The sequence below is a fragment of the Schistocerca nitens genome, chromosome 2, assembly GCF_023898315.1.
Source record: "Schistocerca nitens isolate TAMUIC-IGC-003100 chromosome 2, iqSchNite1.1, whole genome shotgun sequence".
In the NCBI taxonomy this organism is placed as follows: Eukaryota; Metazoa; Arthropoda; class Insecta; order Orthoptera; family Acrididae; genus Schistocerca; species Schistocerca nitens.
In genome coordinates this window covers 114,184,889-114,208,337 of record NC_064615.1, presented here as the reverse complement: position 1 = coordinate 114,208,337, position 23,449 = coordinate 114,184,889, and the positions used below count along the sequence as shown (strand labels likewise).

At 36.7% G+C, this 23,449-nt stretch overlaps 1 protein-coding gene across 1 annotated transcript in view; it reads right to left on the bottom strand.

The window, feature by feature from the left end:
* The window catches only part of LOC126235788 (NADH dehydrogenase [ubiquinone] flavoprotein 1, mitochondrial), a 49,079-nt gene extending 27,740 nt beyond the window's left edge, over nucleotides 1-21,339 (bottom strand). Inside the window, exons 1-4 of the mRNA XM_049944597.1 lie at nucleotides 21,186-21,339; nucleotides 19,906-19,976; nucleotides 8,022-8,166; nucleotides 3,653-3,746 (exon numbers count right to left, since the gene is read on the bottom strand). Of these exons, the coding sequence (XP_049800554.1) occupies nucleotides 3,653-3,746; nucleotides 8,022-8,166; nucleotides 19,906-19,976; nucleotides 21,186-21,234 (359 nt within the window). The 5' untranslated portion in view covers nucleotides 21,235-21,339. The remainder of the gene's footprint in view (nucleotides 1-3,652; nucleotides 3,747-8,021; nucleotides 8,167-19,905; nucleotides 19,977-21,185) is intronic.
* Nucleotides 21,340-23,449: the final 2,110 nt, after the last annotated feature.

Here is a 23,449-nt window from a genome sequence, read left to right as displayed (position 1 = left end):
CTAGTGGTACATGCATTGCTAATTCTTGCCAACATTGAAAGAATTACTTCCTGTGTCAAATGGACATTAAATAGAAATATGTAAGATCTTAAAAATGGTTTATCATACTTACCCGAATATAAGAAGACTAAATACAAGATGACCTGCCATTTTTTTTTGTCTCCTTGACAAATATTTATTTTTTAACATATTCTGTCTAATAAAAATTACGAACTTTTATTGATATAAAGTATCTCCCTAAAGAGTTAACATTACACTTATTTTAAACTTGTGCCATTTATTTACTGTCTACGTCTTGATGATACAAGGTGAAATAAAATAAAGAAAAATTAATTGTTTACATTAATTTTTCATTCACTGTCAGTCTTGTTTATTTAGTCTGTCACTTGTGGTATCTCTATTTTTAATCATCCTAAGGGGACAGCAGTGAAACTTATATGGTTATGGTAGAACTTTAGAACACAGCTGCTTTTTCCTGATCAGACAACAGGTTTTGCTTCTATACTGATGTGAGAATGTTAAAAATCTCATGCTTGCGACCGCATCATCTGCCCACTGCTCTCTCATTGGCTGTGTCTTTCCACTGTAATTTATTCTTGCAGTAACAATAATAGTTAGTTTAATTTGATTTATTTCATTTATTAGACAGTTAATTCTGGATTAATTTTCTTTTTCATTTCTTCTTAATGTCACCATCTAGTTCTAAAGCTGATTAAAAGCTGGCGACTTTTCCCCCCAGTATTCTAATACTTGAACAGTGATCAAATTTCTCAATTATAACCCAATTGGTAAATCATTACAGTTTCTCATAACCAAATAGAACACTGACTTGGGTTCGGAATCAAGTAATGATTTTTGAAAAACAAGATGAATGTTACCACTACTTAAAATGCTGCATAAATGTACGTATATGGTCCCATACATGTATGTGAACTTTTATTCCAAACTTATTGAAATAGAACAAAATTTTAAAGTTGATAGAATTTAATGCTATTTCCCCCTGTGTTTCACCAAATTGTCAATTTTTAAGCACACACTCTGATGGTTGTAGTGACTAGTTAATAGTTTCTCACATATCCTTTGCACTTGCACTGCAAATCAAATATCATGTAATTGTTCGAGTTAGGTTGAGACTGCAATGAGCGCTTCAGAATATCAGGAAATCTCAAGCCTATTCAAACGAAAGCAAGTTTGCTAAACCCTACCCTTCAGAACTCTTCAAAATAAATTTATATGAAACCTGAATAGCCAAAGCTTCATCTGCAAATGTAAGATGACCGCTACACTAATCTATTAAACAATGTAAAAACATTACCTCAGCAGCTACAGTTTAATCTGTAAAGATAAGAGGACTCCTTAACGTTTTTGAATGACAAAGTTGGGGGAAAAAATCTCATCTTATAATCAGTTAAATATAGTACTTACAATTTTGTGCATCGTGAAGTTTAAAAGCATAATGAATAGAGAGAAAAAATTACTGACATTCATAAGTATTTTGTGCTTTGGAGAGCTGCACCAAACCAGTCTCAGGACTGAAGATGACAACAACAACAAACAAAAACCAAAAATGAAAGCTTGGAGGGAATGGTAAATTCGTAAGCCTCCTATTTACCAATCTGAAGAAGTTTCAAGAAACTGCAGAGATGTATATGAATGCCGAACGGCATTAAAAATGCAGCTGAAAAATCAAATAACTTTGTTAATATTGTTAATTTATGATAAACAAAATTAAGAATCTGGAAGAGCTTGTCAGTGACAATATTACAAAATTAGTACAAAATTATCACACCAAGTTGAAATCAGTTGTTTGTTGTATATTGTTTGGTGCATTATACAGTTGTCTTTAAGGGGACAAGTAAATTGAATTGCTGTTTTTGACACTTGAATGCAGTTTAGAGTACGGCCAGGTCACGAAACATTGTGGAAACATTTTGATAGTGCTCCTAAAAATGCCACCTATATTTCCCCACAGATTCCAAAATTATTTAGATTCTGCAGCAAACTGTTCAGGTTTATGTCTTGCATTAAGGCCAATTCACACCATATGGCACATGTCAATTCGCTTAGCCCAGTGCTGAATGGTAAAAGTGAGATTATAAGTTGCCATCCACTACACAAAATGTCTGATTATAGTTTCAGAACTGAGAAACTAACAATGATAAAGTTTATTAATGGCCAAAGCAAACTTCATAACAGATATTCTTGATCATGTTTGTATGGTACATTGCTGAGAAGTGAAACAAAATTTTGAAACCAACATTTATTTGCTAGTGAAAATTAATACATACATACAAACACATTAAACAATATTTATAAGAGAATATATAGAGTCTGTTTACCTTTCCATTACCTTTTTTCCCCTACATAGCAAATAAGGTTATAAACAACTATATTTTTCTCCTTCAACATAATTGGCTTTTTCAGTTAATAAAAGGTTATTTAATGACAAGAGAGACGAACCATAATCAATATACGTCTTTATTTATATATAGTGTAGTCGTCAGCTCTCCACACACACACACACACACACACACACACACACACACACACACACAACCACCACCACCACCACCACCAAAACACTTCTAGTTTCCACATAAATCTATTTCCAAACTTATGTTGAAGTTTGTGGTAGTGGTTCCTCAGCATCAAATATGGGAAATGTTAATACATATGAAATGTTTAATTGCAGGAAAACAATTGAGAGAACAGTGCTTACAACAGGAACAAGAGAAAATATCAACTGGCAGGAAAATGTAAAATCTGTGAATGTAAAAACATTCTTTACTACAATTGTACAGTTACCTTGTTTATGTTTATGACACTGAGTGGTAGCACAGTAGGATCAAAAGGAGAAAATGATGAGAGATACCAATGTCCTCAAAAATTTAAAATGGATAAAATGTTTTGCCCCTGCTGACACAAAAACATGCGGGAACCCTGATCAGAACCAATGACAGCAAAGGCCGAATCGAGAAATCAGCAAAAGATTCAAAGTGTAGACTCTGCAAGAAAGCTGTTGTAACAACTGACCATATCTTGAGCTGTTGCCAAAAGCTCAGACTGATTACAAGCAGAGGCACAAAGATGGAGCACAGATGATCCACAGGAACTCTTTGCCAAAATTACCATCTGCCAGTGGGAACTTGTGGGGCCACAAACCACAAAAAGTTGTCAGAAACAAACATACCGAATTACTTTGGGACTTTTCACCAGTAATTGCTAGAACCCACTATATCAGCCATCACAATCGTGGAGCATAAGAAAGTGTGGATGATTGACATTGCCACCCCAGTGACAGAAGAACTGAGAGGAAATAAACTGAAAAACTTGCCAGATATGTGAACTTTAAAACTGAACTACAATGACTCTCGTATAAACCCAGTGCAAGAGGTCCCTGTGGTTCTCAGCACAGTGGAAGCAGTGCTGAAAGATCTTATCGGGCACTTTAAAACCAATGACATTGATAAAATATCCACCTGCCAGCTACCAAAACCCACTTTACTTAGATCTGCACGAATTATCTGCAGATACATCATGCATTCCTCGATACTTGGTTATGTCCGACTCCTGATAATAAATGAAATCCAGCACAGTGTATTCATTTGCTGTGTTTACTATTATATATAATATGTATAATAATAATTTGTACCTGCCATCAGATGGCTTGTTCATGAAACCCCATTTCATCCCTGAAGGAAAACCAGCTCCTCCTCTGCCCCTCAAGCCAGAGGTTTTTATCTCATCTGCAATAAACCCAATACAGAATTATGGCAGCTAACAACATAGACAATAAATTCAACTTCATTAAGATGACTGATAATTTCAGGATAATTACTATATGATAGTATCAAGCATGATTGCAGGGTAATGAATATGAAAACTCTATTATAGCTGTGTTTAAAACTGTAGAGAGCTAAATATATTATGCTATACTGTATGAGTATCAAAAGAAAAATTCATTTGAGAGAGCTATAAAATTATGAGTCAGAATTTCTGGCCTGTACCTACCTCCAAGAGGTGAAATTATGAGTACTGAAGCAGTCACCTAATTGTAAACATACACAGTACTATTTTCTATTTTCTGGGACTATTAGATCCTCCTCCTGAGAGGATAGAGGGATATGTTGGGGGAGATCAAAAGGGAAGAGAAGATCACAGACACCTATATGGGAGATACCAATCTGCTGTGAGCAGTAAATGAAACAAAAGTACAGTCAATTCGAAAGTTTGAATAATTTTGTCTCTTGAAGGAAATTTTAGTCAGTAATTCTACCTCATAATTTTACAATATACTCTTACTTTGTTGAAAGATGTATAAAATTTGTGTTTGCAAAACAATGAAACCATACAGAAACAAAATTCTTACAAAGAGTATTCTGTCAACTCACCTAAGCCTGCTTGAACACCAACAATTTCATTGAAGTTTTATGTGATCATTCACGCATGTCCTTATGAATACTGGAACAGTTTAACATCAGTTGAAGAGATACTGACCGAGATATGTCATTTGTCTGGCTCCATGTGTGAATTTCTGATGACTGAGCTTTTGTGTATTGGATAATATTTTGTTGAAAGAAATTATATTTCACCATCTTGTACAACTTCATGTGTTCTCTTAAGAATAATAATCAAATGAATTTTATGAGCCATATTCAGCCAAAATTTTTTAGACAAGATTACCTGGAGGAGGGGAGGGAGGAAGAAGAAGAAGAAGAAGAAGAAGAAGAAAATCCAGAGCCTAAAAAATTTCAAAGGTTGGCTTCTTATATCTCAGAGGGACTACAGGTATGACAAATGTGGAACTTGGCATGTAGTAACCTAACAACATTAGGTTTTCAAATATAAAGTCTCAATTGTATACCACTTTCTAAAACTGAATAAATTAAGTGCAAAGTTGAAGACTTTGTAAAAAGATAAAAAATGCAGTATTTTCGGCCTGATTTTGCAAAAATCTGTATTGTATAAAACCTACCAAAGTGTGCTCATTATACCAACCATGGTTTCAACTGCAAGAAAGTTTAATTGGTTATCCACCTCGAGCTAACAATGCTAGATAATTTGACTCAAAGTTGGGCATGAAAATTGCGACATGAAAAAATGTAAGCTTTATATTCTTGTATCTCAAGAGTAAATACATGTTGAACATGACACTTCATATGCAATAAGTCAGTAGTCCCCCCCCCTCCCCCAAGGCCCCTTAGATCAGTGGGTTTAATTTCCAACCAGGGCTAACAATGCTATGCAAGTCGAAGCAAACTAGCTGGAAAAATTGTGTTGCGGATAAAGTTTTAACTTACGCTTCTTATATTGATTAAAGGCATGATAAACATGAAACTGTGGACACAACATCTTAGCAATGTAAGTTTTTCCAACAAAGTATCATTCACACATTGCTTTCCAAACTTCTACGAAATAATTGCAAATTCGATTTTAACAAAAATTACAAAAATCTATCACATACAACTTGATTTTAGAAAATCTGTTTTCCAATGTTTGCTAACAATACCTGAAAATGATGGACAAATATGAGGAAATATACCATGGCAACAGGCTACATCCTAGCAACCTGTTGTCTGGGTTTGGTTGCATGTGGTGTTTTTTTAACTGACAGGCAACAACTCACTATAATGCATTAGTCCACAGCGGTGATGTCACTAACAGATCAAGAACATGAACTGACAACCTCACCAACATAGGGGTCACGCAAATAACTGTGCAATACCAGCCATGGGTGGGTTTCTTCATCCAGGTTCTCAAGACTGTAATTTGTGAACTGTTAATGTTGCCGAGGATGAAAGCAATATAGTAGGATATTATGTCGATAAACAAATAAAAAATACATGCAGCTAAACATGATCAACAAGTTGTTTGAAACGTAGCCTGCTGCCATGGTACACCCCCTCCAATTTGTCAGTATTTTTCATATTGTTAGCTCATGGCTGGAAAATCAAATGTGATTTCCTGGTTGTCTGAAAAAAAGATTTTCCACAATTAGACTGAATTTGATCTATTTTTGTAATTTTTATGAACATCAAATTTGAACTGATTTTGGGTAAATCTGAAATGCAGTACATGAATGATATTTTGTACTGGAAAACCTTAAGTTGCTAAGTTGTGGATAACGTTTCATGTTTATCATCCTTTTCATCAGCAAGATATAAGAAGCCTAATTTAAAACTTAATTCACAGTGTGAATTTTCTAGACAGTTTGCTTCAATTTATGTGGGACTGCTGGTCCAGGCTGGAAATTAAACCCACTGTTCTGGGGAGAGGGGTGGCGGGGGTATTAAACACGTTTCCAATGAAACTGGTATTTGCGAAAGAACTGTTGAATATATCCATTTTCAGCTCTTCAACAAAATCACCACATTTTCAGCAAATTTGTAGATTATTGGAGAACAGTAGGCGAATGAAATGTTTTGTTCCACATCCTTGTGCTACCGGACTTATTGCATATGAAGTTTCATGTTCGGTATGCTTTTACTCTATGAGATAAGAATTGCAAAGTTTATATTTTTTTTTCATGCTGCGTGACTTAGGCACAGCTCTGATTCAAATTATCTAGCATTGTTAGCCTGCACTGGTTGATCAAATACACTTTTTTTGTTTAAAACCACTGTCTTTCTAATGGGTCCAATTTGGGAAGTTTTACAGCCCACAGTTTTTTTTTTTTTTTTTTTTTTTTTTTTTTTTTGCAAAATCAGGTCTAAAGTACTCCATTTCTGATCTTTTACAAAATCTTCAACTTTGCATTTAATTTATACAGTACTGGAAAGTGGCACATAAATGAAACTTTACATTTGAGAACCTCGTGTTGTTAGGTTACTACATGCCAAGTTTCATGTTTGTCATACCGTTAGTCCCAGAGTTATAAATTTGAAATTTTTTCATCAGTTTTGCCTATGAATGAAAATGGCTCCTACAATTTTTTTCATTGGAATTCTTAAGAGAACAAAAAGCTCTACAAGATAGCCAACTTTCATTTCTTTTAACAAAATATTACCTGAGATATACAGCCAAAAGTCACCAGAAATTCTCACTTACTCTGTCTGAAGTTGTGTTTGAAGTTAAAGTGATTGTATGTTGGTCAGTATTGCTTTTCATATAAAATTTCACCACAATCCGTGAGCAGGAAAATGTTCTGAACATAAGGCAATCTGACATGGTATGACCCACAAGAGTCATTCATTCCCACATTACAGTAAATAGAGAAATAGAGGAAAACAAAATCATTAAAAAAGAAACTTGGACACACGTAGGAGGATGGCTGATGTATTGAAAATGGAAACCTTCACAAAAAGGACAATGCGATATCTTCTGAAGTGCACATTGTACCTATGCATCACGACCACCACCAGAGAGAGAGTTTCAATTAACACATGGACCAGACAGACCCATGGTGTTACACTAAACTGCATGTGGAGGACACTCCCCTCGACAGATATTAAGAACAAAACAGAAAAATATCCTCTCTTAACAACTATTTACACAACTGTGTTACATGCTAAATACGTTATGGAAAGTTCTGGCAGATTGTAAATAATTTAGGAGTGAAGGCAACAATTAACTGAGCAGTAGATACATTGAGTCGTTGACTGGAACCAAAAGAAAAAAATATATATATAGTTACGAAAACTTCACTATCTTGTACACCCCCCCCCCACTCTCTCTCTCTCTCGCTCTCAGGTGTGTGTGTGTGTGTGTGTGTGTGTGTGTGTGTGTGAGTGTGTGTGTGTGTGTCACTTCTATTGTTCAGAAAATTGATGCTTGTTACATTAATTTCCAAATTATTTACGTGCAAAATGAACAGATGTAGTTGATTACATTATTTTACCTAAATTAACTGGGTATTTAATTCCCTCCATTTTCTGCAGAAATAACTGCCTGCCTGATAGCAAACATTCACCCACTCAGAGCAAAAATATCTGAGTGTTGCTCCACTTTATTATTGGTTTGGCACACATTTCCTTAATTAGAGGTGGAAAGAAAATTGAAATTTCTCTGCACAGAAAACTCACTCAAGATCCAGTCAGGTCCATTTACTAAGATCTCCTTTGTCTTGTACCAATCACCACGTTTCAATGCACCCTTCAGCCTCCAGTCATGTCGACCATACAAGTTTGTGAAGATGCGATCTTCATCAGAAAGGGGTCCGTATTTGCTCTGAAATTAATACAAGCTTAAGCCACTCAACATTACACATCTACATTATTAAAGCAATTACAAAACAATTTGTAAGCAGAAATGGCTGAATGTGAAGGATTAATAACAATAGTGGAACATCTGTGAGTCATAAAAAACCGAATAGAATATGAGAAACAGAAAGGAATTCCATTCACTATAATATGAGTTTTTTTCCCACCAGCATACTAACAGTAACTTTTTTTAACGGATTTAGTTCCCCATCAAGAATGATCATTGTCTCACATGCTGTGGTGGACAACAAGACACTGAACTGACCATCACATCTTCCAGCAGCTTGCCAATTTTTGTAGAATGTTTGTTTATGCAACCAATTACAGTGTGACCTAATAATTTTCTTGTCACTGCAAAATACAAGTCAAGTGACTTAACTAGGTTTTAGTACTTCACTACTTAAAGTTTGAACCAGCTAATCAGATCATTTAGCAAGTCCTGCACTAGATGGCAACTGATAAGAAGTAGTATGAACAGTGAAAACTACGGACCTTACGGTTGAAAGTGTGGGACAAACAAGTATTTTTTTGTTTTCCACAGCGTATTCTATTTCTATGTAATGCAGGCTTGAAATAGGCACTATATCAGTCTCAGATATTTTGACTCTTGATGAAATATCTCAAATAGTGGTGTTTGTACTTTTGAACAAATATTTTCTACTTCTCTCCCATCAGCCAACCTACACTCCAAAACACCGGTTATTTGTCTACTGCAGAAAGTAATTTCTGAGGTTGACACTAAAATTTTTTGTCTAGACTGTTATACTACCACTTATCTCCAAGGTTTTTGCTGTCATTCCATTACAAACAAGTGAAACTGCTAGCGAAATACTGGTTAGCATTTTCCACTGTACTGATGTCAGTTATGGAATAACATTGTTGGAGTCAATTTATTTATGTACAGAAAAGAGGTCCCAGTACTGACCCAAAAGGAAATCCATACCAAAGTTACTTAAATTAAAGCTTTGTGTATTTTCTCTATGCACTGCTACAGAGGGTTCAGCAGACACCTCTATGTGAAGTCAGGATAGCTGTTGGAAACCAACAACGTGGCAAAGACATCAAACATTATTAGATCTCAATCATTTTATTCTCAATGTTTGTAAGAGGTTGTCCATCTGCACCCACTTCAGCTGTTATTCAACTCAGCAGTACATGCACAGGTGAGGTTTAATGATTCCAGTGCTGTGGCAGGTTGCCGGTAAGCCGCTGTCGCTCACCGTGAAATGGTCTCAGGCTGGCTGCTAGATTGTCCTCTGATCCACTCTGAATTCTACAGTTACCTCCGATGACCATCTATGATCTACCTGATGTTGTCGGAAAACAGTCAGTTCCTCCACAAGTAAATGGTTGGTGGCAAGCAGCATGAAGTTCACCAGACGAAGTCCATCATCGAGTAAACCTTCGGCTAGTTCATAGACTGTAGTGGGCATCTAGGACATAGATTCTCTACAATATCATCATCATGAAATCGAGTGCCACTACTGTGAATGCAACTGATCCCAATTACTAACTCGTGATGAGAGCTGAGGTATATTAAGAGAACTGGCGTGAGACTATGACACACAGCTGAGTTCGTAATGACCATATGTGTTGTCCTCATTCTACTATATTCATTAACAGGCTGTTAGCTGCTGTGTCAGTTCCTCGCTATGCTACGGCACGACACATTGGCTCACTTCCTGCTTCTGCCTTTGTCTCCGGTATGACCCGAGTTTACCAGTGGAAATGTGAATGAGTTTTGATAAATTTTTTTGTAATGTCTACCCATTACTAGTCTGTACCATAACACGTCCCTCCTCTTTTTATTGTCCCAAATTTTCCCTTTCTTTCACTTATTAGTAATTATTATATACCTGCCTTGTACTTTTTAAGTTGTTCTATAATCATTTTCTGGGTTGCTTCTCAACCTATGTCTTGAATATTAGTTGCTTAATTAATCTACTTTGTAATTCTGTCCTGGTTACATAAACCAATTACACTTTTCACTTAACTGTTTATTAATGTTCATATCTATTCCACAGGTATCAGAGGGTAGTTCACTCAGATGGAGATATCTTATGTTTTATATGAACATTAGAACCAAGATAATGCTTGTCATTGATACACTGAAAATAACTGTATTTTGTCTACGTTTCTTGTAATGCTGTTCACATGTTGCAATATTTGAGGAACTGAAATTTGTTCTTTTTCTCAAGTTAATAATTCATCCAGGGGGTGTAGCAAAGTGGAATTTAAGGTATCATTAATTTAAAAAAAATGGGTTCTGTTTAGGTAATATGTGTGGTGGTTCCTCTGGCCAATATATCTTTGGCTGGGATATGTTAATCACTGTTGTGTCCATGATGGTAGCTGGAAGGTAAAATTGTCTTCCTGGTACTTCACATCTAGTTTAGGTGATTGTGCCTTTATCCAATACCCTTGACTTCCAGCTATTACTTATAAAACTGCTATCTTCCTGCTTAGGATATCAGCACTCATAACTGACACCTGGTTTATGAATTACTTCATAGTCTAACCCAATTTTAACACCATTCTCACTAAATGGCTTTATGGATCTTTCAACTGTAATAACCATTTTAAAGGCATGTGGTCTGTAATCACTTTGAATTTCCAACTGTAAAAGCAGCAATGAAAATAAGGGGTTCTGTAAATATCTGCTGATATTTTTCAGTTGTCAAATAATTAGTTCTAGCCTTATACAACTGTCTAGAGGCATATGCCACCGGATGTTCTTTCCCACCAACATTCTGACTAAAAATACAACCCAGTTTATTCTCAAACCATGTTCTGCACTCATTCCATTCAACACATCCTGTAATTCTTCCCAACTTTCAGCGAGGATGGCACTGTCATTAGCAAAACTTTTTGATATCCTTTCACCCTGAATTGAAATCTCACTCTTTGACCTTTTTTTCTTTGTCACTGCTTTTTTAATGTACACATTGCACAGTAGACTACATACCAGTCTTACACCCTTTTTAATCCAAGGACTTCACTCTTGGCTTTCCAGTCTCATTGTTACCTCCTAGTTCTTGTACATGTTGTATATTACCTATTTTTCCCTACAGCCTACCCCTAGTTTTCTTAGAACACAAACTTTCACCCTTTTACACTGTCAAATGATTTTTTTTTTTCCAGCTCAACAAATCCTATGAACATGTCTTTATTTTTCTTTGGTCTTGCTCCCATTGTCAACTGCAACATAAGAACTGCTTCTCTGGCATCTTTATCTTTTCTAAAGCCAAATTGATCGTCTCTAACACATCCTCAATTTTCTTATATGTTCGTCTGTATACTAATCTATCAGCAACTTGGATGCATGAGCTGCTAAGTTGATTGTGCGAGAATTCTCACGCTTGTCAGCTCTTGCAATCTTTGGAACTGTGTGAATATTGTTTTACAGAAAGTCAAATGGTATATCACAAATCCCATACATTCTACACAACAAAGTGAACAGTCTTTTTGGCGCCACTTGTGCCAATGATTTTAGATATTCCAAGGGAGACAGAGATTTAGGAACCAGGTTTTAAATTGTAAGACATTTCCTGGGGCAGATGTGGATTCTGACCACAATCTATTGGTTATGAACTGCAGATTGAAACTGAAGAAACTGCAAAAAGGTGGGAATTTAAGGAGATGGGACCTGGATAAACTGAAAGAACCAGAGGTTGTAGAGAGTTTCAGGGAGAGCATAAGGGGACAATTGACAGGAATGGGGGAAAGAAATACAGTAGAAGAAGAATGGGTAGCTCTGAGGGATGAAGTGGTGAAGCCAGCAGACGATCAAGTAGGTAAAAAGACGAGGGCTAATAGAAATCCTTGGGTAACAGAAGAAATATTGAATTTAATTGATGAAAGGAGAAAATATAAAAATGCAGTAAATGAAGCCGGCAAAAAGGAATACAAACGTCTCAAAAATGAGATCGACAGGAAGTGCAAAATGGCTAAGCAGGGATGGCTAGAGGACAAATGTAAGGATGTAGAGGCTTGTCTCACTAGGGGTAAGATAGATACTGCCTACAGGAAAATTGAAGAGACCTTTGGAGAGAAGAGAACCACTTGTATGAATATCAAGAGCTCAGATGGCAACCCAGTTCTAAGCAAAGAAGGGAAAGCAGAAAGGTGGAAGGAGTATATAGAGGGTTTATACAAGGGAGATGTACTCGAGGACAATATTATGGAAATGGAAGAGGATGTAGATGAAGACGAAATGGGAGATAAGATACTGCGTGAAGAGTTTGACAGAGCACTGAAAGACCTGAGTCGAAACAAGGCCCCGGGAGTAGACAACATTCCACTAGAACTACTGATGGCCTCGGGAGAGCCAGTCATGACAAAACTCTACCATCTAATGAGCACGATGTATGAGACAGGTGAAATACCCTCAGACTTCAAGAAGAATATGATAATTCCAATCCCAAAGAAAGCAGGTGTTGACAGATGTGAAAATTACCGAACTATCAGTTTAATAAGTCACAGCTGCAAAATACTAACGCGAATTCTTTACAGACGAATGGAAAAACTGGTAGAAGCCGAACTCGGGGAAGATCAGTTTGGATTCCGTAGAAATGTTGGAACACGTGAGGCAATACGAACCTTACGACTTATCTTGGAAGAAAGATTAAGAAAAGGCAAACCTACGTTTCTAGCATTTGTAGACTTAGAGAAAGCTTTTGACAATGTTGACTGGAATACTCTCTTTCAAATTCTGAAGGTGGCAGGGGTAAAATACAGGGAGCGAAAGGCTATTTACAATTTGTACAGAAACCAGATGGCAGTTATAAGAGTCGAGGGGCATGAAAGGGAAGCAGTGGTTGGGAAAGGAGTGAGACAGGGTTGTAGCCTCTCCCCGATGTTATTCAATCTGTATATTGAGCAAGCAGTAAAGGAAACAAAAAAAAAGTTCGGAGTAGGTATTAAAATTCATGGAGAAGAAGTAAAAACTTTGAGGTTCGCCGATGACATTGTAATTCTGTCAGAGACAGCAAAGGACTTGGAAGAGCAGTTGAACGGAATGGACAATGTCTTGAAAGGAGGATATAAGATGAACATCAACAAAAGCAAAACGTGGATAATGGAATGTAGTCAAATTAAGTCGGGTGATGCTGAGGGAATTAGATTAGGAAATGAGACACTTAAAGTAGTAAAGGAGTTTTGCTATTTAGGGAGTAAAATAACCGATGATGGTCGAAGTAGAGAGGATATAAAATGTAGACTGGCAATGGCAAGAAAAGCGTTTCTCAAGAAGAGAAATTTGTTAACATCGAGTATAGATTTAGGTGTCAGGAAGTCGTTTCTGAAAGTATTTGTATGGAGTGTAGCCATGTATGGAAGTGAGACATGGACGATAACTAGTTTGGACAAGAAGAGAATAGAAGCTTTCGAAATGTGGTGCTACAGAAGAATGCTGAAGATAAGGTGGGTAGATCACGTAACTAATGAGGAGGTATTGAATAGGATTGGGGGGAAGAGAAGTTTGTGGCACAACTTGACTAAAAGAAGGGATCGGTTGGTAGGACATGTTTTGAGGCATCAAGGGATCACAACTTTAGCATTGGAGGGCAGCGTGGAGGGTAAAAATCGTAGAGGGAGACGAAGAGATGAATACACTAAGCAGATTCAGAAGGATGTAGGTTGCAGTAGGTACTGGGAGATGAAGAAGCTTGCACAGGATAGAGTAGCATGGAGAGCTGCATCAAACCAGTCTCAGGACTGAAGACCACAACAACAACAACAACAAGGGAATGTTATCAATACCTCCTTCCTTATTTGATCTTAAATCTTACACAGCTCTTACATTCTTCTCCTAATACTGGATCTTCTATTTCTTCCCTACTGACTCCTCCTTCTATCACATCGTCGGGCAAGTCCTCCCCCTCAAAGAGGCACTCAATGTTCTTTTTCCACCTAGGTGCTCTCTCTCCCATGCATTTAATAGTGGAATTCCTGTTGGCCTCGTAATGTATTGTTATCAACCTTGGAACATTTGCAGAAATCATTCAAACAAAAATTATCTATCAATTCTAGATTTCCAATACAATAGTTTGCTAGTAGTGTCCCAAAATACTGATCTCACTTTGTCAATGTGCATCCATATTAAGTGGTCTGTAGCAGCTCAACAGTGCAATGACTACCACTGGGTGGTGGGAGCCACCTTGCTGCTGCTCAGGAGGCACACTATTCCCACCTAGGGTGACCTACGTTTGTTGTATGGTCGTCAGGGAGACACGAGTGACTCCAGAATGTAGCGGTGTAGGACGTGGCTGGAAAGAAAAACGAGTGTGGACAAAACAGTTCTTTATTACCACATCGGATTTGGAAAATTACGTGGATGTACTCCTCATCTGTGGCACAGTTTGACATTGTCTCTTAATATTTCCACTTGGTGACGCAGAAAAAGTAAGCATAGCAAACCGACTACGGTCTATGCCTGCTGTCCAGGATACGGCTCACTGTGCTCAGCATTCTGGGCACCAAGTTGGCTGTGACAATCACGACTCTCACCTCAGAGCTGGCAGCCAGTGGCAAGTCTGTGAAGGCATCTTACACCGTAGCCAGTGTTGTCCTAGTTGCACAGCAGCAGGTTGTGCCACCGATGAATCCTGCATCATAGTTATGGCGCTGACTCTCAAGCTGCGCTCGTAGAACGCGTGGGGACAACTGACACACCGTAGATGCCATGCATGGCCCTGCCTTGCCAATGACCTACTTAACTAGGTCAGGGATTTAAATGCATTTGTCTGGCACTGGCTATGCAATTGTCTGAGTCCTAGTTATGGCTGGGCTATGGCTGTGTTCTAGGTAGTTACTGGTCATTTGGCACGATATCAAGAGAGTAGCAATACTCATCTTTAAGATCATGTAGTTTTTGCATTTATTTTCTCCCATATGGTGTGTTGTAATGCACAATGTCTTTTTGCTCACTGACTGGTACCACTTTTCATTTATAGTACAACTTACCTTGTAGCAAGTAGAGTTTTTAAGCCTTACTGTTTCTAGAGCACCCTGTAACTTACTTGCATGTCTGGAAGAATAGACAGTACTAATGATCGAAAACCATACAAAATTAATTCAAAATAAATCTGCTGATTGCAAATATCTTCACGTCAGCTGTATTATATACAGACATACTACCTGTTGGTTGACTAAAAACTTCAGCTATCCGCACATGTCTACTGGACCAACCCAATAGGTAGTATCCCTACACCTAATACAGCCAATGCCAAGATATTCATAGTCAGAAAACCTATTTCAGACTGATTTCATATGGCTGTTCATTGTCAATGTCTATTCTTCCCAACACGAAAGTAAGTAGTGAGCAATATACGCCACAGGAGGGGTGGGGGGGTGTCCTGGGTGCAAATGATAGTAACATCATTGGTCAAGACTCTCACCACAATCTCATTCCCACAGGTGTGGGAGTCCAGAGTAACGGTGCGAACATCAGGCCGTGAATATATGCGACTATGACACAAAAATGTAGACATTGTGACTTACAGAAGTTTGAAATGTCAAATAAAACACCCTCAACCATCTCACTTTCCAATTTTTTATTAGTTTTGCTATCAGTTTCAGCATTACATTATGCCATCTGACCAACTGTAGGAAGATCTCACCTCTTGTGCAGTCAAAATAGGGGCCATGTAACACAGAGGTTGGTAGCAAAAGTAATATAAAATTGGAAATTTAGATATGTGAAGGTATTTTGATTTGACACTTTATACTGAACAGATGATGTCCCACAAACATTCAGTGTAAAAATGGACTTGCAGGGATTATGGAAGTTTGGGTCGGTACAGGAAGTGTGCACAGATAGCTGAAGTGGTTGAGGCAACTGCTAACAATAAGTGGGAAATCTCAGTTTGGCATAAACTTTCACACATCACTAACTGGTAGTATATCTGCACCTAATCCAGTTGATACCCTACGACTATCAGGAAACCATGGAATAAACTAACTTCTTTGAACAAAAACTGGTCCATGTAGAGATTTAGGAAATACGGAAGCGTCCGATCCTGCCCGTCTGCTTTGACCCATGACGTCACAAATATGGCGGAAACAAAAACAAACACACACACTTTCCGCAAGAAGCCTAATGACACTAACGGGACAAGCACGGGAAATGGGGTGTTTTGGGTGGGGGGCAAACGAAATATAAACAAATTTAGACGCCTTGCGTAGCTACAACATGTAAGTGAAGACAGCCATGCATGAATACCCACCCACCTCCCCAGGGGTCGTAACCCCTGCAACCCATAGAAGATAAAGATGCTTCAGTAGCTGATTAGCGTTTTTTGTCTTTTTTTTTTAAAAAAAAAAAAAAAAAACCCTCACGGGATAGAACGAACAGATCAGAAAGATAAATATAATAAACTAAAACAGAAATTGGAGGAAACAGATAATTAAAATAAGTAATAAGTGTTTTTAAATTAAAAAAAAAAAAATCTCACGAGATAGAACGAACAGATCAGAAAAGTAAATAAAATAAGATAAAACAGAACTGGAGACAGCCACACTCAAATCAAACTCCGCGCCGTCATGACGTCACACACGACAACACCCTTACGTCACGGGTCAAAGCCGACGCGTGGGATCGGACGCTTCTGTCGACCCGAGATTTATAATTATGGGAACATCTAATTTCTCCATATATCTCTGATCAGTGTGGACAACCCAACTAACATATGTACCACATATAATTTCCGGAAATAACAGAAGAAAGCTCCTTCAGAAGTGTGTGTTTCTCAAGCTTAAAGGAAACCAGAACAAAAGTATGAGGAATTTCAATGCTCATGGGCAGAGTAAGCAAGCATTAGTTTCCTACACGATGGTATAATTTGGAAGTGTGAAACATATGTCAAGTCTAAATGGGTCATACATTGATACAGAATCCTGGATGGAGGCACAAATAATGGTGTAAATAATGAACAATTTGTCACACACAGTAAGCTTTGAGCAAGGTTGGCATATAGGCATGTTGAAAATAAAAGCTTAGTTTACAAACATATGTTCATTGAAATGTACGGGCACAAACAAAAAATCATACACCAACTTTCAAACGGAAAGGTATTTTAGTTAATGTAAAAATATATCAATGAGAAAAAAACTGTATAGTTGAAGTAGGGTGAAGTGGGGTAAGTGTAACCACATTTTGGCATAGTTCAACTTTGACACCAAATTGCTAACTTGTTATTGAAGATATGATTTTGAAATTTCTCATGCTTACAGTTTGACTTATTGACTTTTAAACAATATACATTTTGTTTTTGAAAGAAAAAATTATATTGTCAAATAATTGTTTTGAAAATTTTGTGTTGTGAGGTTACACTTGCCCCACGGTTCGGGGCAAGTGTAACCCCGCATTGTTGTACCCATAAAGAGCATTGTAAAAGAGACTTGGGGTAAATGACCTGATTACCCAATTTTTACTGAATTTGAGGATTTTTAAATCATTAAAATATCTTAAATTTTACTCAAGATATGAACTTTTTTGCACACGCCTCTTTGTATATTATGAAATACACAGAAAATGTTAGCTAAACTAAAAAATAAGTGTTAGCCTAAACCATAAAGCACTGAAACAGAACGCATCATAGACGATTTATTTTTGTTTTAGGCCTTTAATTTATTAGTTTAAATTCTACAAAAGTAATATTTTTTTCTTTAGTTGGCAATTTAACAAAAATAATAAAATATCTAGTCTCAAGAGAAAAGAAAAGATCACTTTATAAGTCACTTTCTATTATTTTTCACGGTAATTGAACTAAAGTTGTTGGCAACTTGTGTTTAATGCTAAACTGCCCTAATTCAACTTATTATATTCACACTTAGGCCCTGACTATTATTTAGTCACTGAATGTTGTATGAATCAAATGTAACACCAAATGTCAGGTCTCCCTTGTGACCCAAAGTAGGCTCAGGCAGCACTGAAATGACATCAGAGGAGGGAACTTGCATCTCATCTCTTCTATCAGGCCAATAGAATGTGGTGCCATGCTTTGTCTTATTTTTGCATCTGAGGAAAATCACTTCTGGATCTCCTAAATCAATAATTTTGGTAACTTGGCCAATAAAATGAACTTTCTTACATTTTGTTGCAAAAGCTACCAGAACATACTTTCCAACTGTAATTTTATCTTTGGCTTCAAAAAAGTTTGCCTCTTTCATTTTCTTCTTCTTCTTCTTCACAGCTTATCATTTCTTTCCTGAGATCATCCATTGTTATCATCTTCATCACTACATATTAAAGACAGGCCTTCTTCAGTTTCACTTTCTTCACTTGTTGATTGAACTTCCAGTCTTTTTTTCTTGTTACCCACATGGGCAATCAGGGATTTTTTTTTCCACAACATTCTGAGATACCATTTCAGATAAAGTAACTGCACTTTGTTTGGAAGATTTACTTTTCATTACCAAACCGTTTTTATGCCGATAATGCTTTTTTGTTTTGCTTTCTCCTTATTATTCTTGTTTCCTTTAAAATCTTTTTCTTTATAGATGGCATCTTGAAAAGTGATAACTTCAGCTCCTGGTGCACTCCTTTTCTTCTTTGTTTTACCTATGGGACTACACTGTTGGACTGTTTCCAATAATAACCTTTCAAATGACAAATCAGAAGTTCCAGAACATAATGAAACATTGGTTAGCTTTGGAATGGTTGAGAAAGAACTCTGGTACTGGGAGAACTACAGGGCTCAGTAGATGTAGGCCTATAAAATTCTGGAGGTTGTTCAGCAAAATCTGAGTACTTTCTGTTAGAGACGTAGCTTCCACACAGTCTATGGCTGCATTATCGTGAGCTGGCAATGGATTTGTTTCTGCCAAAGATTTGGTATGAGCTACATATCTTTTATATGCCTCCGGATCATATTTAGTTTTATCAATTACTTCTCTACTGTAAGGGAATATTCCTGCTTTTTGAAAACCACTTTTCAACAATTCAGGTGGTGTTTCATTCCATACAGCAGTGAGGAGATTGGAAAAGTCACGTTTGCTAATTTTTAGCCCTTGGTGATGTCTCTGGTGAGGAGTTAACTTTTGGTCCCAAGTAGATTTCACACACAGGAAGGCCAGTTTAGTTGATCTAGTGTGATGGCAAAAACAGGGTTACGGCTTAAATAAATAAATAAATAAATATGTTCTGGTAAGTTTGTTTGGGGCAAGTGTAACCCTCCTGGTTACACTTGCCCCAGCCGATTGGTTACACTTGCCCCACATGGGAAAAAGTTGGGGTAAGTGTAACCATGCCTGGCATATCAAGAGCTTTATCAGTAGAGTAAAACGAATCTCATATTTGAAATTATCATGCAAAAGTTAGTTTGTAACCAAAAAATTGTGCAGTTATCTTTAAAACTGCAAAAATGACAGACCACCAAATTCTTAGCATGTCACTCTCTCGCAGAGTGAAAATGTAGACGTCAATTCAAGTCCAAAAATTAATTACCAATTTATGTCAGATTTGACAACTTATGGTTAAATATAACAAGGAAAGGAGTAAATTAACATGTGTGATAGGTCAGAGGTAAAAAATACAGATTCTTCAAGGCACTATAAACCGTGGTTACACTAACCCCATGGTTGCACTTACCCCACTTCACCCTAAAGTATTTTCATTCTACCTTACAGTAAGAAAACTATATAGATTTACAGTAAGAAAACTATATATGACTTGTCATTGTCTTTCCCTTTTCTTTCCTTTACCTACCTTTGTTGGTGGAGTGGCTGTGGTGGTGTTGTGCCTGACTGGCACATTGTTAACAACTGATGCAGTACAACCTGCAAAACATGAAGGTAAGTTTTCAAGAAGAAAGGCTGAAAGGTCCAGAAGTATCACATAATGTGACATTCATTTTCAGAGGGTGTCTTGATGTTCTGATATCACTCAATGCCACAGACTTTGCAGCAACAATGTTTAACAATAACTTTTTATGAAAGAATAACTTTATTTGAATCTGCTACAGCTGAGTGAGCACCACAGCATAAATATGTATTAGTGATCTCTATTATGTAGACAAGTATCATTAACTGCACAAGAAAAAAATCAGCAGCTACTTGGACCAAGAACAATCCTATTGACCTCAAATCATTCAAGGAAACCATAAAATAAATCATAATGACCTGATGGGGGGAGTTTAACCTCACATAGGTCAAATAACTTAAGTCACCACCATCTTAATAGATTGGCAGAGTAGACTGACCAAATAGTATTTGTTTGCTGCATTTTCAGTGTATCATCATAAACATTTAAAAACCAAATGGTAAATAAAGCCTGACCATTTTCCCCTTTTATTTTAATCACTTGTATTGTCTACCCTCTGTTAAAGTTTGAGTTTCGAACTTCAAATTTTCCACTGCTGCTCATGTACTACACCTACGAGTCTATGGCAAGTAATCAGCTTTGTCCCTATCAGTTTAATATAGGACCACAACATGTCAAAATCCGGTAACTTTATTTTTATTCTGGTGCATTATTTACTATCATACTTTGTTAACAATGTTTTTATCGCACATAAAATAAGACAATTCTGATAAAATTTGACAGATAAATTAGGAGTAGGCCTAGATCAGATACAGAATCGTTACCGTATCGTAAAGGGCGAGCACACATATTGGGTTACATGTCCTGATGAAAGTAACAAGATTAAATGGAGCATGGTGGCATATAAAATATGGACTGGTGAATTACAATTTGTTACTGCAAAAGAAGAAAAATATTGTCCCTACAAACGAATGGTTTATAATAGCATGAAGACTATTATGTAACCCCTTCAAAACTTTCTCTGTTCACGTTCTTCAACTCTATTAACAAGGAAAATCAACAGTTGAAGCGATTACCAGAAGCATTTAATGTTCACTAGTAGCAGTATAGTGAAAATAATCCTAATTACAATAACAACTTTTTCACATAAATAACAGCTGTATTGCGTTTAAACTGATTCAGTGATATTACAAAACAAAAGTGAGGCTAAAGTAGAAGTATCTTACCTACACTACCCCGAAATACCTGCTGCCACCTAACTATTGCTCCAGCCATAGTCCCTCCCCAAATACAATTAAAATTAAAACACAGACAGTATTTAAAAAGACACAAACAAGGTACTCCGTACAGTTGCGCTTAAGGTTGGCAGGATGGCAGCAAAATTCGATATATCGATATTTACAATGAAGTTCGACTAATGAGATTTTTGCATAATAAATAATGAGTAATTACTGAAACAAAAATCACACCTAGACTAGAAACGAGTGATTCATAGCGTAAACTGTTATTAATTCTGAAAGTAAGTTAGTTACGTCAATCAGACGTGAACGGCGAAGTGATAGTATTCTATGACTGTATATAATATAAAGTTTTGTGAAACCCGGCGCGAAAACTAAAAACATCGTTCAAAGCGCCGACTTGAAAGGTAAAATGCTACGTGGCAATGATTTCATAGTTTGTGTAAGTGGTGCGAATGATGTGGGAAGCAACGAAGTTGGTGTCTGCTTTGAAGCTCTGAAGAATTCCCTTGAAGAAAAAAAGCAGATAAACACGATTGTCGGTACTGTCCCGTATCGGTACGACCTGATGAAAAATTCGTGCGTTAACAAGGAAGTAAGAAGAACAAATATTACAATTAAGGCACTATGTTCAAACTATGGAAATTGTTCAATTCTAGGCCTAGGAACGATGGATAGAGACCAACACACTAAACACGGATTTCATTTGAATCATGCAGATAACATTATTTGTGTGAAAAATTAAATCAAATAATAAAAGAAAGGATTGAACTGAAAAGCCTTATAGATAAAAACTGATCGTTCACAAGCGAAAGTAGTCATACAGAGACATTTTTAGAGGAAAATAGCCTCCACCATGTATACGTGAATGCGAAGTACTTGACATCAACATCATAAATGACAGTAAACTAAAAATAATATCACAAAATGTCCAATATATTACCAACAAAATAGAACAAACTGACGAATTTCTAAGTGTTAGTTTACTTCATATTTATTTATTTTGTGAATGAACTAGGGTGCAAAACTAAAGAAACGTGTAGCATTAATTTAAGTAATCATAAAACGGTCAGTGTCTATTGTGGGAAAAAACAAAAAGGTGGGGGTGTTGGTATTTGTGTCAAAAATAATGTCCAGTACGAAAAAATTGATTGGGTAGATAAGCTTGCGCTTGAGATGGTTTTTGAAATAGCTGCAATAAGAATAAAGCTTAGAAATAGGAGTTTAATAATAGCTATCCTGTACAGATACCCTAACAGTAACACATAGAAGAATTTTTCTGTCATTTAGTGGAACTTGTTGACAAACTCTCAACTCAAAAAAAAAACTATAATAGTAGGCCATGTGAACATAAACTCCTTAACTAATAGTATAAATTATCTTAGATATATTTATTTTTACCGTCCTATAATTATACTCATGTGTATTCAATGCCGACAAGGATTGCATGTGACTCTCAGACATGTATTGACCATGTTATTACAGACTTAAGAAAGGAAGACCTTGTAGTTAGAACTGTTGAGAATCACATTTCAGATCATAGTGCATTAGTCCTAGAGCTTCTTAAAGACAAAGAAATAGTAGCTGATGGGGAACTATTTACCTATAAAAGAAAACTTGACTATCATACATTAAAGGAAACCCTGGCACACATAAATTGGCATCATGTAGGCCTATATGAAACAGAAGATATATTAATGAAAAGTGGGATAAATTTTGTACAACATTAACCCATTGTCTTACTCAAGTGTGGCCAGTGGTCAAAATACTAAAGAAAACTGACAGTTCAGGAATCTTAAACTTCTCCCTAACACGATAAAATTAAAGGAAGTTATGAAGGCTTTATATATTCTTTATAGAGACACCAAATTGCAGTACTTCCAATCTAAATACAAAGCCTGTAGAAAAACCTACAGGGAAGCACTTAAAACATTAAAAGTACAGATGTATGCTGAACAGATGAGCCAACCTAGTAATTTTATCAAAACAATGTGGAGTATAGTAAGTAAGGAAAGAGGGGGGAGTGACAATGCAGTGTGCAATAACATAATAATAAGTGACAATGAAAAATTGCTGAGTGATCTAAAGGAATATGTGAGAGATTCATAGACCAGTTTAGTAAGATGAGTAGGGAGGACCCACCACAGATGCTAAATCCCAGTAATGTCAGTAATTCATTCTTCCTGAGGTGTGTTACAGGATTGGAAATCCTGAAAACCATGCATACAACCACTTAAAGTTGGAACTGATCC